Source organism: Setaria italica, chromosome V, assembly GCF_000263155.2.
Source record: "Setaria italica strain Yugu1 chromosome V, Setaria_italica_v2.0, whole genome shotgun sequence".
In the NCBI taxonomy this organism is placed as follows: domain Eukaryota; kingdom Viridiplantae; phylum Streptophyta; class Magnoliopsida; order Poales; family Poaceae; genus Setaria; species Setaria italica.
In genome coordinates, this window is record NC_028454.1 from 27,268,503 (window position 1) to 27,289,157 (window position 20,655).

The window sequence follows — 20,655 nt, forward strand, 5'->3', positions numbered from 1 at the left end:
AGCATATTTGCTACAAAACTACAATATGCATAAGGCATGCTACGAAGCAAAAACTTCCAATGCATATGAAGTAATGGAACTAAATCAGTTTTATTCAGAAGATGCATTTTGTATGTCACAAGGCTCACAGCATGAACACTATGCTCATCATCACCACGAGTCTTGTCAACCAACCTAGTTGCTATAAAAGCAGCAGAAAATTATAAAGGTTCACAGATAGTTCTAACAACAGTTGAATTATAAAGGTATGGATAAATAACCAAGAAGCATAATTTACAGGCAATTGTAATGACTACTGGTGAATAAATTTTTCAAAAGGGAAGTTCAAATGAAATGCTTATAAGGTTTAAGCAATATATTGTCTCATTTGTCACAACTTTCCAAATATTCTTTCAGTGTCAAGCCAAAGATAGCTAAGGAACATCATCAAAATTCAAAATAGACATCTATGATGCATTAAAGAGTAAAGAACACAATAGGTAGTTATAATCCTCTGAGTCAACCATCATATTGATAAATTTGATGCTTATGCTAAGCAACACCGTTGATATATTCTCAAGTTTTTGTAATACTTCCTAAAAGGTCGAGCTTGGAATGGATCCTGAAACATACAACCACCTCCTAGTCCATCAAGTTAAAGGAGCATCAAGATTGGTGCATTCAACCTTGTTGCAATGGTGTTTGTAAAGCCCTTATCCTTGGCTTGTTGCTTTTCAGTGCCACGTAAGAGCTGCTCCACATGTACCCGGATAAATGGGTCCTGGATAGAAAGATTAGATGCCCTGAAGAACAAATAAAACATATCTTCATGCCCCTCAAGCAACACCATGCAAGCTTCACTAGCCCTACTCAGAAGACCCTTGATCTTATCCACCAGACCAAGAATATCATAACGCAACACAATTATCAACTCTTGCATGGCTGCATCAGATTTGCTTCCTGGTACAGACACTTAAGGAATTCCATCTCATTGTCACCGCTTTGGTGGGCCAAAATGCATCCTCCTTGTGGGCCCATGATTTGTGGCAGATCCAACCCGTGAGGTTAGGAGGGGCTCTCTCTTCTTCTCCTTCCTTACCTCCCTTACCCTCTTCTTCATTCTCCCAAAAAAAACAAAGGAGGGGCTAAGGGGAGGCTCCATTATCCGATCGGTGGTAAGGGGGGAGGGGGGCGGCTTGAGCCCTGCATACCCCATCGTTAGATCCGCCCAACCCATGAAATAGTCAGGACGTGTTTGGTTCCTCTGCCACAGTCCGCCACGCCATATGTTAGGCAGCCATGCAAACAAGTCTGGGGCTGTTTGGTTGGTGATTTACCTTCGGCGTGCCACACGAGGGACAACTCATTTTAGTTCATTTTCTCACCTAAACGGTGGCGTGGAATATCGGCACCATAAACTGTGGCACCTTGTATTTTCAATCACATGCGCCATATTTTCTGTCAAGCTTTATGAAACACACAACAATCTTCATGCCCATCAAGTTAAAAAGGTTAATCAACACTAACAAATCGATTTTTAGTGGCACGGTGCATCCCTCTTAATCAATGACCGATTAATAATTTCAAACAGGCATAAGTACAGAAGGCATATAATGCATCCGACTTAGCAAGAACCATATGTACCATCAAAACATGTGGAGGGAGCTGGAATACCAAGAAACCTCAAAACTCTAATGAAATGTAATCCGCAGTTGTATATTTGCCATTGTGTTTCACTGGCACGGCTGCATGTGCAGCATACAATTGCATATCTAGTGAAGAACATACCCAGTAAGGCAGTAATATTCCAATAGTATATGCAGAATATCAGCATACAACACTCATGATTGAAGACCTTTTCACACTAGTATAACGCCTGTGCCAACGCTACGACAGAGTAGCAAAAAGTATATTGGTCCAATTTGTTCGCAGGAAAATTGTACAGCTCATAACAATTCCGTAAAATGCAACTTTAACAATACTAAATTGACAAATAATGATTTCTTCCCTTTCACTGTAAAAATTGACTAATTACATACTCCCTCTGTCCTAAACTATAAGTCATTTTAGCTTTTTTAGATTCATAGATTTTGCTATGCACCTAGATATATATTATATCTAGATGCATAGCAAATGATATGAATCTAGAAAACCCAAAACACCTATCATTTGGGATAGAGGGAGTATTCCTTAGATTAAAAGAGCACCGGCAGGGGAAAATTCAAAAAAGCAATCTATCGTACAAAAATGAAGCACATGATGAGCATCTTGAATCACTCTAAAGCATGGGGACGGATGCCAATGTCGGGCAGCATGATGAGCACGCTAGTAATCCAAGGCCCTGCGTTTCATCAAACATCCAAAGGCAACACTAACATAATTCTTTCAGCTATATATATCCTTCTGGAATACATATAACCAAGAACAAATGAATTTCATAATAAGATCATGAGAAGGTGAAACAAATAAGGGAATCATTTTATCTAGCTACACTATTTTTTAGTGGTTGTAGCTAAGATCAAGTAATAAAATCCATAATGGCAAGTGTCAAAGTGAACATGTGAAACCTACCATTCAGAGCCAAAGGGCTAAGACTGTTGTCCCCATATAAGTCAATAAAATTCGACGAATGGAACTGTGTGTTACCAGAAAACTTTTCAATAAAATCCACAGTTCATACTGTGGCAGATCATGAAAGTAGAAGTAGACTAATAGCCCATGTGACAAGATCATTTTGAAAAAAGTAGCGTCTAGGATAACCTCCATCATAAACATCACTGTGCATAAAACTGCGGTAGGTCATTGAGACATTGACTGACAGTGAAATGTTCTGCAAGGAAAAAGAAACAATAGCTTATTCATGTGAGGAAATGACCAAGAATGCCAGTAAAACAATGTGACAAATATCCATGTTGGTTAGATTCCCCCACCATGTCTGTATGTATGCAAAAGCGATCTTGGAGCCACTCCATGGCAACAAATGCTCAACCGGAGCTACAATGACAATGTCATCACCCACCAAAGAAAAAAAATGATCTTGAACATCTTGCATCATTCCATAAGATTTTTCTAAAGTTCATAGATGCTTCAAGTTAACGGCACACATGTACCAAGTATTTATGAAAGAAAAGGGGAATCAAAGCTATATTTGCATTCTCTTGGGCCTGACAACGAATACACCAAATAATTTTGTACCTTAATCCAATAGCTCTTTTACGGTACACAATACTACTACTTAGTAGTATATAGTATATATAAGATCTAAATGTTCATGATTATGGATGATTTAGTAATTATTACATGTGAAAAGTGATATTTCAAACAGAAAGGCCTTTTAAACTTTATGCTAGTGTTAAAAGTAAAATTTTAGTGATGTCATTTGTGTTCTTTTACCATGATAGGTTTCAGTAGTGTACAATTAATCTTGACCGTTGGATGTTTGTATACTAGTCCTTTTTTACACTAGTATAGCCTAGTATTGTGTACCGTAAAAGAGCTCTAATCCAAACAGGGAGTTTTTCTTCTCACCCCAACAGAAGTGGTGAGGCTTATTCATAATAAAATTAGTTATGGCAAATGTCTTAACTTTTTAGGAATAATGGAACTTTTTCTCTACATCCTTCTTGGCCTGCTTATTGAAAGAGGATTGATTTATCAATATTCTTGCGCCAAGAGATGACAATATCTCCTTGTCAATTTAAAAGGTCCTGCACCAAGACAGTAATATAGAGAAGATTGCAATAGTTTGTAGACAAAGTAATATGACGGAGCTATCAGCTTTGATTTTTACTGTACATTTGTTCAAGCTATAGAGCTCAATCTCGAACTTTTGGAAGATTTGATAGCTACTGACATTTGTTTGTTAAAGCTATGGAGCTCTGCTCAAGCTTTTGGAATATTTGATAGCAAAGAACAACTACTGCTCTTTTGAATTGCAACATACAAGAGTTTTTCTTTATGAACAACTACATATGACACTAACTTTAGTAGGCAATAGTGGACTTTAGTAGGCCACATTTTGATTCAGTATTATATTAGCATGAAATCCTCTTCCCTACTCCAAAATAACTGAGACAGATTGAAACTTAAGATGAGAGACTAACTATTGCTAATAGATCAAAGAAAGATTTGCCAGCAAGAATGATTTGGTAGGAATCAGATAATTAGAGAAGAGAAAAAGGGTAGTTGATAGCTTTTCTTACTTGGAGCTCAAATAGCCATAGCTATGACTGATTCTAAAGATGGCGATGTCAGCAGATCTGTGCTAGGAGGCAACCAGAAGGGAGGTGCTTGCAGTTCCGTGGAGGACTGCAGTAGGAGGTGGCCAAGAACTTAAGCCAAAGTCGTCCGCCCGCAGATCGATGCGACCACGGGACAGGCTTGCCTTTACCACGCGCGGCACCACGGCGAGGTCCACGGGGCTAACGCGTTAGCGTCGGACATTCCAACAAGCGGATTGAACAGTGGCAGCGAAGACAACTTACAAGATGAACATGGCGTCGCGAGCGTCCCGGTTGTTGATGGCGGGGATGGTGGCAGCAGCGTGGGTGTCTGGCCATGGAAAGCGACGGTGTCCTCGCAGGCGTCGACAAAGAGGAAGATGACGGGGAGGAGGGCGCGTGCGAGGAGTGAAGCGGGGAGCACAGCCCTCGTCGTGTGCACGTTGTTGGCGGCAGTGATTGAAGAGGAGATGCGTAGTCTGATGAGGAAGCCGATGGGTCAGGTCGCGTGGAGGAAGATACGATACGAGTCAGTCGAGGGCCTGACCGCCTGAGAAGCCGAAAGGTTGGGGGCTTGGGGTGCGGGGGCAGGTCGTGCGTGCGGGGAGACGAACGAAGAGGTACATGGATGATCCAGATAAGGTGAGTTGTTGGATTCGAGTGAGTAAGGAGAGAGAAGATACACGAGAAGATCTGGATCATGTAATTTAAAGAAGTTGTTGTGGGTGGATAGATTGGTGCATACACTGCTACTACTTCAAATTAAATTCAAATTCAAAATGCTACAAACAGTGAACACATTAATGGCACAACAGATAGGGATATGTTTCAAATTCTTGTAATCAAGTACCATCCTCTCAATTAGGTGTCAATGCAGCATTCACTTCAGTGAATGCTGGAGCTTCTGGACAATCTTTCAAGAAAACAACAAATTAACTCATATCCCTCCATCCTAAATTGCTATTCGTTTTGAGTTCTTTTAGATACGTAGCTTTTGCTATGCACCTAGATATATATTATGTCTAGATATGTACTAAAAATTATATATATAGAAAAGTTAAAATGAATAGTAATTTTGGACAGAGGGAGTAGCTGTCAATTGGACCTAGCCAACATTCGTTCACTGCCTTCACAGCTGCACAGATTCAGAGAGAGAACATAAACCTACTCCAGCACTAAACATTACTCACATGACAAGACGAAGTGGCATGCCACAAGCTTTGCATACTACGATGAGTATGACTCAACACTGATACGTGATAGCTATCGCAATGAGAAAGCACATTTGATACTACGATGAACATTGACCAGCTTCTATTTAACAATTTGTGTCATTATTTGAGAAGCATTGATATAAAATCCTGTGGCATAAGCTGCCACAATAAACCAAACTGAAAATACAATAGAAACTATAGATTCCAGAGAGCAGAGATTGTCGGAAATGACCAGTAACAGCAGGGAGACTACCACGACGAAAAGCAAAAAAACATAGCACAACATTAGTCACCAACTGGAATCCCCAGTTATATTCACCATTATCTTTCATCAGCATGAAGCACGGAATCAGGCATACAAAATCGTATTCCATATGTATGTGGCAGAATATCAGGAAGGGGTGCCCTCGTGACTGAAGATCGATTCACCAGGGCATGATAGGCACCATCCTCCAGGGCATGCTCTGCTACAACTTACTTATACTCAAATATTCAGGATGCTACAATGCAAGGAGGGGGGAGGGGGATGAGAGGAAAGCTGCCCACTAATAACTACCTCTCAGAACAAGGCAACATTCCTGTCATTGCCTTCCCAGTAGCGTAGTATCAGAAATAAAACCTGAAAACTATATGCAGGAATGGTTGAACAGTACTCATGCAACAGGATGAAGTAACTTGGTCAATTGCAAGTAAAACGTTAGCAATACCCAAAAAAAAAAGTGCAATGCTAAACACATTCTGCAATTGCAGGTTAATATGACTCGACAGTAGCTACTTGTCTCAATGAGGAACCTTGTTTCAATGTTTCTATCATTATCAGAGAAGCATCGACCACGCACTCATAAGAGAACTTGGCAAATTATATCATAAAATATTCAAAAAAAACTTGAATAGAGAATAGAAAAAGAATCGTTCTGCTAGTTTGAGGAACAGCAATGGGATGCAAAGCATATATATTATAAATCATCGGATGGAAATATCACAGAAACTTGCAACAAAACGATAATGGGACAAGCTTTGCCTATCGTTCAAGACACTACTTTTTTTTAATGAAATTACACTGCTCATTGCTCTACAAAATCAGCATGTAAAACAGGTAATATACATACTCCAAGTAGAACAGCAAGTTGATCAAGCACGTCCAAATAATGCATGGCAATTAATCAGACTACTTTCAATAACTGCACAATTTAACAGATTTATGCACAACAAATGGAAGACACAATGCGTCGGTAGCTTTGGTCAGAATGAACAAATAATCAGGCATAGAATAAATATGTTGACGAGCAAACCAACATAACAAAAAAACGTAAATTAAATATAAAATGTACTCGGTAGCAGTTTAGCAGGTTTATGCCACAGTAAGTTTTTGCAGTACGAAAACTGGCACTAAAGAGTTAAACGCTTGAAGTCCATGCTAGTCGAAACCTTACCTAATGACACTTACAAACATTCATGACTAGTTGCTTAGGTGCACGTAGACAGCTGCTACCTCAGACAGCGCTTGCACGGTCAAAAGGGTCCCTACATGAAACATCAGTTGCCATGCGGAAACTCCAGGGATTAGGAGAGGTTGGAAGTACAGAGGTGATCTTCTTGATGTCTTTACTGGCACATTTCACAGTAAGAAAAGGCTTCATCTTGGCATCTAGACAATTTGTCGAAGAGAAAGTTTCAAGGCACATCACAATCACCATCGTCTCCAGCGCCTGCGCCCTCTCTCCGATGATGAACTTGATGAACGCATGTTCATTTTTTGAACCCTTAAACCCATGGATAACCAACTTCTTGACATGCTTGACACATCCAACAGGGCAAGCCTCCAGCCAGAACTTGAGATTGACCTTTCCAGTAGGCTTATCAACTTTCACTGACTGCAAGTTAAATAAAGGAACGTATGGTTATAATTCTGGTGGCAACAACATATTTGATAAGGCCATTAAGCTAGCGGTGCCACCGATGCAAAATGCCAAATGAACAAGCAAGGTTGATAAATTTTACTTGGATATGGAGTGTCTCAACATTGGGAAAGCATTTGAGGATGGAAGGCACTGTCTTGACTTCATTGCGGACCTCGAAATGCACCTGCAAAGCCAAGATCTGGACACTCGGGATGATGGTACTTGGGCTCACCTTAGTGCGCGCCTGCGGTGTGAATGTGCAAATGCAATGCACTGAATCAGAAATTAAGATCACACATTTCTATACCAGGACAACTACGCAATGGAACAGAATGAAAATTAGGATTGGCATTTATATTGGTACCTCGATGATGGCGTTGCCGATCTGTAGTTCGTGCTGTCCCGGGGGCCAGTATCCCAGCAGGCGCAGGTTGGGTGCGTTGCCAATCTTGATCCTCGACGACTTGTTGCCCCCAATGCGACGTGTCCTCAGCAGAAAGAGCCTCTCCAGGCGAGGAGCATCCGCCACGGCGATGTGTCCCAGGGAAGACATGCCCAGCTGCAGGCACCGCAGACTGTGGCTAACCAGGCAGAGGCTCACATCCCTCTGGCTTGCGATGATGGTGAGGACCTCCAGGACGGGGCTCCTGTCGAGCAGGAAGGCAAGGTCTCGATCCTTCATGGTGATCAAGCTGAGGAAGAGCTCCTGGAGGTGGGGAAAGGCGACGCCGTGCGGAAGTTTGGCGGTGTCCGGCAGCTTCCAGGCGCCGATGTGCAGGCGGGTGAGCGAGGTGCAGCTGAAGAGCGTGGCGGGGAGAGGGAGGTTGAGCGGCCATGGGCGGTTGATGAAGGCGAGTTCTTGGACGCCCTTGTCGGCAGCCAGCTTCAGCCAGCTCTTGATCTTTTCCCTGTTCATGTCCAAGTAGCAGCAGGTAATCTGGACGCAGCGGAAGGGGCCCGGGTGCGCGGCGAGGATGTCGGACACCTCGTTGGTGACGCCGAGCGTGTCCTTGAGGCCCGGTCGCCAGAGCGGGTTCGCTATGCATCCGTCGAGGAGGTTGGCGTCAGCGAAGACGAGGGGCATCGAGCGCCAGAGGCCGCGCCAGCGTGAGGCCAGCGCGCCGGTGCGCGCGGCGTCCTTGACGGGGAGGCGGGAGACGACGTTCCGGAGGATACCGTCGGGGAGGCTGCTGATGCGGTCGACGCCGTCGTCGGGGGGCCCGGTCCACGCGGCGCGGGCGGCGGCGGCGAGGGCCGCATCGGGGATGGCGAGCGGGGGTGGGAGGGAGAGGGACCCGTACGCGAACTTGAGCGCCGTGTCCGTGTCTTCATCCTCGCCGCTGAAGGACCGGACCTGCTTTATGCTCGCAATGTGCCATCCACTCAGGTCCATGCTCGCCGGCGGCGTGGAGGCGGAGCCGAGCAGCGAGGGTTTTCACTTGAGAGTAAAGTGAAGTGAAGTGGCGGCTAGCGTGGGAGCTGCGTTCTTGCCGCCTTTCGGAGCTGAGCTGCTTAGGGCAGTCCCAATAGGAGAAACCAACCTAGTTTCCATAGTTTAGGATATTGTATCAAGAAATCATCCTTCACAATGCAATTTTTTTATCTAGAGTCTAAACAAAAATCTAACCAATCATTCTCCCTTCTAGTACCAGATCCTCTGTGCATCATGTAAAGGAGCTCGAGTGATGGGTAGCAGCGGTGCAAGCGTAAAGGATCCGGCAGTAAGTAAGAAAAAACTACTTGGATCTCCTCAATGCAGATTTGCTAGTTTCTTGGCTTATTGGTGGGCGTGAGGACTTAGTTTCCTCTCTAAGAAATGGTTTCTCTCTCCATAATAAATCTACTGCCACATCAGCAAATTGCTTAATTAGCATGATAATTAAGAGGGATAGAAACTATCATCAATGTTCCATTAGGGCTACCCTTAGGAGTTAGGGTTCGACATTGTTGGGCCAAATGTCTGAACCCGATGGCTCTTGGGCCCATATTTGTGTGTGTACCTGTCGTTTGGTTTGCTAACCGCTCGCTACCGCTGTACACGTGACGCTGCTCTCATGGTTGCGCTACGCCGCTAGTCATGCTTTTGAAATCAGTTTTCTGCGGGCAGAAGTTCTTTTTTTGGCCGTCCAATCCAACTATCGCTTGAGTTTAATTTTGATTAAGAAACTCTAAAATTAGGAATTTTTTACCACTAAATTATCAAAATCAGATAAATTTGACCATTAAGCTGATTTGGAAAGTGGTTTTTGCTGAGCTGGATGATAAGTGGCAATAGCCTACCTGTCAGTCGTGCACATTGGCAAAGTTTGACTACGAAAATCTGATAGAAGCTATAAGGTGAAAGGAAATTCATAAAAAACAAATTAAATAAATACTCCATCTATCCCAACATATAGCTACGTTTAAACTTTTTTACAATCAAACCTTTCCAATTTTTACTATGAATAGCAAAGCAACCATTGAGACTAATAACATAAAAATAATGTTAATAGATTTATCATGAAACCAACTATTATATATAATATGTAACCCGTTATATTTGAAATAAATTATTTTTGGAGTTATTGTTGGTCAAAGTTAAATATGTTTGACTTTGGAAAAAATCTAAACGTAGCTATATTTGGGACGGAGGGAGTATCACCAAAAACATAGATATTCATCACTTGCCAAGCATAAAGGTGCAAACATTTTGTTGCATAAAACATGCTATTGCACGAAATCATCGAACTAGGTCAGTTTTATTCATGAGAAAAAGTGCATTTTTCATCCCTTAAATATTGCAAAAGTGTGACACTCATCCTCATGTTTCATTTGGTGCAAATCAATCCCTTAACTAACTAATTGATCCCACCTTATATTAATAATGGTTTAGTATCATCTAATGGTGTTTTATGCCCATGTAATAATCTAACTAATCACTACTATAATATAATGGTTTAGTATCATCTAATGGTGTTTTATGCCCATGTAATAATCTGACTAATCACTACTTAGTGTAATATGCCAAGTCAAAGATATAAAGCTCACAAAAAAGATTCAGTAAATTCTCTAAATTGGCTACCCATAAATATTTTATTAGAAAATGACCAAACCGATTTTTTAACTTCTGATTCAACATTAAACGTGGCTAAGTAGTGATTAGTAAGACGATTACATAGCCTAAACCTATGTTAGATGGTACTAAACCATTGTTAAACTAATATGGGATGATAATGCACCGGTTTAATTAGTTAAGGGTTGATTTGCATCAAATAAAATATGAGGGATGAATGTCGCACTTTTGCAATACTTGAGGGATGAAAAATATATTTTTTCCTTATTCAGAAGGCACGCATGTCTGGCGTACCATGGAAAACTTTTGTTACTCACTGATTCAATAGTGCTCCATCCATCTCAAATTACTATTCGTTTTGACTTTTCTAGATACATAGATTTTGCTACGTATCTAGACATAATATATATTTAGGTGCATAGCAAAAGCTATGTATCTAGAAAATCCAAAACGAATTGTAATATGGGACAGAGGGAGTTGCAACTAAGCGCCTGTTTGTTTGAGCTTCCTGGCAGCTTCTCAATATGAAAAGCCATAAGTTCAAACAAACAGCGTATTTCACGTAAAAAAAGTTCAAAGTTGCAGCTCAAACAAACAGGCCTAAAATCGATAACTAAAGGAGTAGTAACTTCAGGCTAGAGCCTAGAGGGAAAATAGGACATTAATCATAACCCAAACATAGAGGGGAAAAAATGGGAGCCTCCGTTACCCAGCCTGGACCAGATAAATCCCAAGCATTTGGACCAGGTTCGGGCCACACAGACAATAGGAAATTAGGGACAAGCATTTGCTAGAGGTACGCATGGCCAATATGCATAATTTGCAAAAGCAATAAATGCAATTTCTAGCGATGAATGTATATGCGGAATAAATTCTCATAAGGGAAGCTCTAACAAAAATAATAATGTTTAACCTGTAACATCCCGCTCTTTAGAGCATTTAAAAATATGAAGTTTTTAAAAATTTTCTTTAAACTAAACCTATCTCCCGTTTCATCAAATATTCAAAACTCTTTTTACACATAAACCTAGCATGAACATGAGCATACGTGTTGCATTTGATTGCTCTAGCTTTCTCTCCATCTCAACCTTAGGAAAATTTCCTTCATCTAAAATCCTAGAAATAATATTTGAATTTTATTCAAATATTAATTTCGGATTCAAATCCACGAACCTATCTATAACAAACCCTCCCGCCATCAAGTTCTTAAACCCTCCAAAAACCTAGGAAAAATATTCCTAAAATATTTCCTATTCTAGAAATTCAAGAATTAATTCTATTCAAATCCTGAAGAAATCCAAACCTTTCTAAATCTCAAACCTTCTCCCAAAGTCCCATTTTCAAATCCAAACTCAGCTCACACCTCAAACCCTATCCAAATTTGAAATCCAATTCAAACTTGGATTTAAACTCCCCTTTTAATAAATGAAAAACCATCTAAACCAGCAGATGAGTTGGCAATCTCCCATTCAGCCTACTTATCCTTTCGGCCTGGCCAGCCCCGCCTCCCTTCCCTCGCCCCAGCTCCACTCATGCTAGCCCATTCCAGCCCAAGATAGCCCAGCATGCCACCACCTGGCCCGTGGCAAGCGCCGCTGCTCCGGCGTCCTCTCCCCTTGGCACCGCTGCGCTGCCCTCGCCGCGCCACTGTGCCGGCTTCATCACGCCGCCGTGCCGGTTTAGCGCGCCGCCTGCGCCCGGATCCACCCTCCCCCTTCTCCTCCTCTCCTCTCCCCTCCTTCCTTTCTGCTCGATCGAACCACACACAGGGCCACTTCACCCCCTCCCCCACTGACACCTCTGCCACCGTTGCATGCCACCGCACTCCGCCGCGCTCCGCATCGCTACGCAGGTGCGTCCCCTCTTGCCCGCCTACGGCCCCACAAACCACCTCGACCCCACCGCCATACTGCTATCCTATTTTCTTCCCCCTTCTCCTCTACCCGACAGTGCACCCCCCTTTCCTTCCCACCTCTCTGACACACAGCCACCGGCTGGTGCGCAGCACCACCCAACCTCGGGAAGCAACTTCCCCGCTGCCACCGTGCCAAGCGTAGCTGCGCTAGTACCTCCCCCTCGCCACTTCTCTCCCTCTCCCCGCAATCAAAACCACCTTATCCATGCCATACCACCCCCCCGCCGGCCGCAGTGCTATGTATCTGATAAACTTTTTTACACAAATGCTAGGAAAATATAAGTAACGATACCATGAATACTTTTGGGTGAAATGCTACAATGGTATATCCGTGCACTGGCGGATTGATTTGTAATGTTAAGAAATACCAACAAGCATTTCTGGCGTCGTTGCCGGGGAATGGCACTGGTTAAAAGATTTACCAATACATGTTCTTGGCTATATGACTAAGGAATAGCCGATGCTTATATAGGCTAACTTGTCTTTGTTTTCTCCTCATGGATGAAAACAGGGTACTGTATGACCAGTTTTGATTTGCTGATGAACTTCGTCGAGAACCCGGAACATTTGGTAAGAAGGTTCAGACCTCGCGTCGTCCTTCCTCAGATCGTTCTTTCGGCAGTCAGACCTATCTTCCCAGCACCATCTACTCCTAAGGCTATGGTTGAGAAGACTATTCGCGAGTTCTCCGTCCCCTCCACCAACAACTTGGCCACTAGGCCATCCATTGACTTGGGGGACGTGAACTTTGAGCTGAAGACGAACCTCATCAACATGGTGCAGGCTAGCCCATTCTATGGCAAGCCAAACGAGGACTTTAACACTCATCTCCAACACTTCCTTGGCCTGTGTGACATCGTCACCATAAGGGGAGTCACACCTGATACTATCAGACTCCGCCTGTTTCCCTTCTCCCTCCTTGGGAATGCGAAACAGTAGTTCTATAAGGACAAGGATGCTGTCAACACGTGGGACAAATGATGCTCGGTGTTCCTCACCAAGTTCTTCCCATTGGGAAAAATAAATGCCCTTTGTGGAAGAATCACCAGCTTCTAGTAGTCGGGATTGGAAACAATCCCAGACGCGTGGGAAAGGCTATAGGAATACATGCTTGCCTGCCCACACCATGGAATGGATGAGTGGCTCATCTTTCAGAGCTTTTACAATGGGATAACCACGACGGCATGAGCCCACCTCAACACTGCTGCTGGAGGAGCCTTCCTCGACGTCACCATAGCCAAAGCTATGGCTCTGGTCGAGAAGATGGTCTCCAACCAAGGTTGGAGCAAAGAACGACTCCAACCTCGTACACGGGGCATGCACACCATCAAGGAGATGGACATGATAGCTGCAAGCTAGACCTGCTACTCAAGCACATGGACGAATGGGAGAAGCCCAAAGAGCTCACGCTCAAACCCATTCAAGCACTAGACTTGCACTCCATGTGCGAGGTCTGCGGAAATGAAGGACACTTGGGGAACGACTGCCCCGAAACCCGTGAAGAAGTCGCTTACATGAACAACAACAACAATAGCAGGTATCATTCTCAAGGAGGCCAGGGGTGGAACCAGCCATGCCTACAATATCAAGGAGGTAACAGTAATTTCAATTCAAAACAACCTTCCTTGAAAGACCTTGTTTTTGGCCAAGCAAAGATAAATGAAAACCTTTCTAAAAAGCTTGCTGCCAATGATAAAACCCTAGAAAGTATAAATATAAAAATTGAAAGCCTTTCCTCTACTGTTAAAAGTCAAGTGAGTTTTAATAAAATGATAGAAACACAACTAGCTTAAATTGTTGCCGCTATACCTATTTCTGAGCCTAGAAAGATCTCGGGGCAACCTGAGAATGTTAGCTCAGTTAACATTAGATGGGGTAATCCATCTTGGAACCCGCCTATTACTAACCATGCAGGTAAATCCATGCACAAAAGAAAGAGCTCATGGGAAGAGCCAGCAGTAAGGATAAGGAACTAGGGTACCCAGCGATCAGCTGCTCTATGTGGGATTACCATGTGGAACGAGCCCCATGTGACCTTGGTGCTAGCGTCAGCATCATGCCCAAGGTTATGTTTGAAAAAATAAACTATCCCACTCTTTCCCCTACCATGATACGTTTTCAGCTAGCCAATTCATTGATCCGCTACCCAAAGGGAATAGTTGAAAAACTCCCGGTAAGAATCCAAGGTGCCATTGTTCCCGTGGACTTCGTGGTCCTTGATACGGCTAGTGATCAAGGAATGCCACTCATTCTTGGGTGACCATTCCTGCACGCAGTCAAGGTGAGGATCAATCTGGGTAAGAAGTTCATTCATTTATGCTAACATGACCTGGTTGCAAGTTGTTTCTTGTTGTTGCTCCGACCACCATGAAAGGAGTTGACAGGATCGAGCTCAAGCCGTTCCTATGCAAGCACACCCTGCTCCGACGACTACACGCCAAGCCCAATACGGGAGGAGGAAGTGGTGCAAGAAGAGCAAGCCGTACCGGAAGCCATGGAGGTAGAAGAACTGCAACCCAACCTATGTGATGATCGAGAAATGCAAGCCTACACCCTCATCAAGGACCGAGTCTTCACCCACACCCAAACCTTCGACTTGGAGCTTCTTGAGAACATAGGTATGGACATCGACTTCACTAATGTTTGGCATACAATTGGATAGGATGATCTCGTACCCATTTTGGAGGAAGGTTCTCGCCTTCTCACCATCCAATTCTTATGCACCTTGCAAAACGACGATGATGGTATTTCCTTCCGTTTTTTCAGAACGGAGTATGAGTTCTCTTGGAAAAACCTAAGTCTATTGCTTGGTTTTCATAAGAAATGCACAGTCGACTTTGATAAGGCTGTCCGCGATTTTAATCGGCATTCCTTTTGGACAAGTATTTCTAGTCAAGTAGTTGTTGGCAAGTTTTCACCTCGTTGTAATGAAATTCGTAATGCATAAATGGCTTGATGTATATCTTTTCCCTAGAAATGATATTAGACCTATTCGTAATGATGAGCTTAAAATTCTTTATGCTATGGTTAAGAAAATCAAAGTTTCTCCTATCAAACCCATGATTGCTCAATGGTTAGATAATTTTAAGATGACTGGTCCTATTGAGTGTACCTCTTTGATTACTTGTATTGCTTCAAAAGTTGGAGTGCTTGATGGTGCTGCTTTACCTTTCATCCAAACAACTCACTCTATCATAAATGAAGTGTATCTTATTCAAGGTCACATTCTTAAGCATGATGCAAACCAATCACTTGTATTCTTCTTCCCCAGCTATACAAATGAAATTCTGTTACCTAACCTAGAACTTTATCTGTATAAGTGTCGGGATCTAACCCTTCCTCTTATACCACAAGAGGAAGCTCGCAGGAGCAGTGTGTCTGGTAGGGTAACTCGGAGCAGGCCTAGGAATAAGGCCACCACGTCACAGTACCAGCCCTCGCAGTCCCAGCATGTCATGCAGGAGATGTACCAGGCACGGTGGGTTCCAGCTGGGCAGATGCCAGGGTTTACACTCGAGTATCAACCGGGTTGGGACCAACCTCCACAACCGCATGAAGTTGGAGGCTCGGGCTAGCAGAGTGCAAGTAGTACGGAGTGGGAGCAAGTCGACAAGGACATCACACCTCCTCCAGCTCCAGTGGACCGTCCCCATTGTTCGGTGCACGCCGATCTTTCTCGGCACGAGGACACCGTGATCTCATGAACCTCAACTGCCGAATGCATGAACTTGAAGTCCAGACAGGTGAAATCTAAAACACTCTTAATACACATGTCTAGGGCTTTGTCGAGTTGCAGCACCAGGTCAACACACAGTTCACCAACATCAACAGCATGCTGCAACAAAGCATAAATGACTTGATGGCCTACTTCCAGTCGCAGGGATTCTATACCCCTCCTGGCCATTGACCAAAGAACAAGCTTTGGGGAGGACCCCCACCATGCGGTAACATGTATCTTGCATGCCTTATTTATTTATCTTAATTAAAAAACTGCATATGACAAAAAGAACTAAACATATTTTCTTACTTTCATATATGTAGAAAGAATGTTCTAGTTTTACCTTGTTGAGATGATGAATAGTTGCTCTGCTTTATTTCCTTCATGTGCCTAGTTGTTGGGTATTTTAGCGATAGCGAATAAATCCACAAGTGCACGGCTACCATTGTAGCTTCCACCTCAGAGTATTCCAAGGGTATGGAATCCAAGGGAATGTGTGCGACTAACTTCTATTTTAGTAGGTCCAAAGACACACCAAGATTGGTGGTGAGGGTAGAGAGGATTCTTAAAGGTAGCACTTGAGGCAAGTTAAAGGTCGATCTCTCGATTATGAATACTTGCTTCAGGCACAATCTTACCCCTACTCTGCTAGGCGACTCTAGTCTCCAGCTCTATGCTATATCCGAACGTGGGGAATTACAAAGGACGGACAGGGCTGTCACCACCTGCCACCTACCCCTAGTAATCCATGGGATTTAAGGCAAATGAAAGATAACCCCTAGCCTAGACACCACGTCTACACTATTGATTACTATTGCAGTCTAACTACATCTAGTACGCCGTAGCAAACTACAGCACTTTGTAGAAATATAGAGCGACGAACCCACAAGCAGAGAGAACTGATCTCACTTGGATATAAGTACTACTAGTGTATACTGTAGAAAGGTCTCCAGACAAGTATAACACTATAGAAAGGAATCACGAATGCTTACTTTACTCTAAAGGAAAGAAGCTAGCATCCGTAGAGGTACAAGCTGGGAGGAGAGTGCTGACACCTCAGCACTCCTCCCGAACACCCCTCATTCTCTCCCAACTCTAAGTAACAAGCTAGGCAGGGCTTCACCTTTGCAATGGAGCACTAATTCTACTCTTGAGTCGTGTGTTCCAAAGTGAGGCCCCCCTTCTATTTATAGGCTAGAGGTGCCTTGGGAGAGTGGAGATGCTCCAAGAATCCCAAGGGAATATTCTTCCTCCACCCTCTCTCCTTGTGCCACCTAAAAGGATCCGAGGCCTTGAGGTAGTAACTGCTGATGAACCGGTCACAACCGCCTTCAGGAAGTCACCAGGAGCCGCCACGTGCAAGATGGGCACAAGAGGGCCCACTGGGGGTTCGGCCAACCCTGGTAACCACCTCTTGCACCGCCTTTCGTCTAGGACGCTGCCTGGTGGGCCCTCATGTGGGTTTGGGGTCTTATGCGGTGAATCTAGTTGGTTTAAACCTATTTGTGGGCCCATAGATCCGCGTGCTTGCTCCTGATTGGTTGAGAGTGTGTTTCCTTGCTCTTGAGGTGTGTTTTCTCCTCCTTTCTAAGGATAAGTGACCTGCACACAAATATTCACCAACACTTAGTGGAAACGGTTAGTAATAAACCCCTACCACTAGGTTGATGCTCATTTTTCTGGTGTTTATGTAGGAGTTGACGGCCTAGAATTGGCACTTAAGAGGCGTCAACACTAGTTTACAACTTAGTATTCTCTCAAGTTTTGAGTTTGTTGGCCATCATTCATTCTTAGAGCTCGAAACTTGTGGATTGCGAGTGCATGATCTAAATCTAAGTTGTTGCAAGTTATGATATGGTACAATAGAGTTTGCTATGATCTTGTTCCAAGTGAAACTTGACGTCTGGAGTTTTATTTTCAAAATTCCAAAATAATAAAGTTCCATAATGATGATATGTCCTACCAAAGCCATATGATGTTTACATTACAAAACCTTCCTCATATGCTACTTGCTATCACTTTGAGCTTTGTCAAATTGTTGTGACCCTTGAGAGATTCTCATCATGCTTTCATGATCAAGATCACATACACTCCACATATATCATGCTGATTTCTACACTGGAAGTTACGCAAAAACATGCCTTCCGTCCACATAAAAAATACTCCATACCTTTAACGTGACTCTCCATGTTCATTATGCAAAAAGACATGGGCTATGCAAAATGAAGGAAAGGAACGAAGAGAAATAAAATCCATGCACAAAAGCATGAGAAAAAAAGAGAGAAAGATAGTCCATGTCTCAAAAAGAAATCAAAGAAAGAGAGTCATGCAAAAAGGAGTTCAAATAAAATTTCACAAAATCCCACACACATGCACATCTTGATCAGGTTGTATGACTTACATCTCCTCGGATCCTCTCTTTGACTTTGCAACATTAAGTGATACAAGTATGCCTCATTCATTTCCTATCAAAAACCCTACAAAAAAACATAAAGTAGAGATTCATGCCTTGCAGTACCTCTTCTGTTACTGCAACAACGCTTGTGCCGACTCCACCATGGACTCACCCGTTGTTCCACACGCGGCCGCCTGCTTGACTCTGCTCAAGCCCCCACCATTCCTGGACCCGATTCCAGTGACCGAGACACGCATCTGCGTGGTCCCCAGGCTCCAAGCGAGTTTCACTGGCCGACGGCCGGTGCATGGTACCGCTGGCCGCAGGCCATAGGCCATCGCGCATCCATGTAAAGGAGACGCCCGTACCAGGGCCACACGCACATATGTCTCCATGACGATCGCCTATATGCATGAGGTCGTAAGGCACTGCCAGTGGCAAAAGGGGCAGTGGCACATGGCTGGCCCTCCCACGCTACCATCCATGTGGCGGTGGTGATGGCCTACACCGCTTGCAAATGAGGACGATGGCCTCGCAATAAGCCATCACTAATCGTGCCTCCACGCATGAATCTCCTTTGCTACAACCGGGAGAGACGAATCAGTGGTGACTCAAAGTCGGACCACACTGGACCGGTATGGGCATGCTGCACAACATGCCGATGTGGGATTGCATCCAATTTCAGCTGCAAACCAGAGTTGCTTCTAATTTCAATCAAAAAGCCCCTAGGCTTTAACCAATTTACATGTTCTAGCATGTCTATGTTCTGAATATTACTATTCAGTTCCTTGATTGTTCTAATTTACATGGTGTCTTGTGAATCAGCTATATATACCATCAGGTATGTAGTTAGCACCAATGTTATAAGCATGCTATAATTACCATAGTAATTATGCATTGTCATGATCCGCAGGTCTCAAATTAGTTCTAGAACATTTTTTTATGTGCAATCATTTTGTTTGCATTTTTATATTCTAAATCAATATTCTACATCAAGTAGAAAATAATGCAAAATTAAAATTAAGGTATAAATTATTTGGTATAAACACGGTAATGGCCATCAACATCATGCAAATTATGCTCCATTACTGTGAGGTTCTACCTTCAAAGGTTTTAACCAAATTTTCATTAAATCTTAGGAACAACACAAGGTGATGAGACCCAGGCATTGGCTGCAATAAGTTCTTATCTAAGAATTTATTTGCGTTGAGATCGTGCTTTTAGGCAGCAAGTTACTTGCTCATTAGAGGTCTACATCTTATGATGATCACCTTCAACGTGTATATCCAAAATTTCATACAATGAAAATTTTGAATTAAATATGACTATCAAGTCATTCATTCCCACAAGAATATAAATAATGCATTTACAGCAGTTGCACTGCCCATTGACATATACCTTAATTTTTATTGCATGAATCATCTTGACTTCACTATTTTTGCATAATCATAACACAAACATGGTGATTACTCCCCAAGTGACCATCTAATATTACTAGTGTAACACATATGAGTGAAGTCTAAAGCATTTATTGCACTCATGCAAACTATGCCTATAGCAATGAGTTTCTCGTCCACATGATCAACACCATTTTGGTGAGTACCTTTTGATGTGTTAACTCACTAGTACATGATGATCGAGTCACACTCGATAATAGCAGCGATTTCATCGCCTATCAAAGATGAGGTTCACAGTACTTGTAATTCAAGTTGCATTTTGAATATACAAGATTTTGCATAGATTAATTCAAGACTCATCTTGAATCCAAAATTTAGGCATCAACTTTTGCTTAAATAAATAGCAGAAAAAGTGCAACAGATTTTGGTGACTATCTTCTATCATATGTGTACAGAGATCATGTTTTGGCAATGATCATCAAATCATCTATTCTCACAAGAGTGGAGACCAGAACATGTGCAATGACTTTTGTCACATGTAAATTCTAGAATAGTCCACTTATAATCAAGCAATCAACTTGATTAAATAAAATTTTGCACAACAATATATTCATGCTATATTATTTACTCCTTGAGTAAATTTATTAAAATACATGATCTACTCATGTAGGACATGACTAACGTTTTCAAAAATTGATTTTTTTAATTCGCATTGGATGTGATTTACTCTCCAATATGGGCACTTGATATCAACGATATCATTGGGATTTTAATGGCATCAATGCCACCATAGTTCTAACCTAATCAAAGTACCCAACATAGTACAGTTATCAATAAAGAATAGAACTTTCAGTTCATGGAATT

General features: G+C 42.8%; 1 protein-coding gene across 1 annotated transcript; it reads right to left on the bottom strand.

The window, feature by feature from the left end:
- Positions 1–6,906: 6,906 nt before the first annotated feature.
- On the bottom strand, positions 6,907–8,707 carry LOC111257342 (F-box/FBD/LRR-repeat protein At1g13570-like). Its single transcript, XM_022826686.1, has 3 exons — positions 7,679–8,707; positions 7,415–7,558; positions 6,907–7,287 (listed from the first exon to the last, which is right to left on the bottom strand). Exons 1-3 carry the CDS (start codon positions 8,705–8,707, stop codon positions 6,907–6,909), a joined length of 1,554 nt encoding a protein of 517 aa, XP_022682421.1.
- Positions 8,708–20,655: the final 11,948 nt, after the last annotated feature.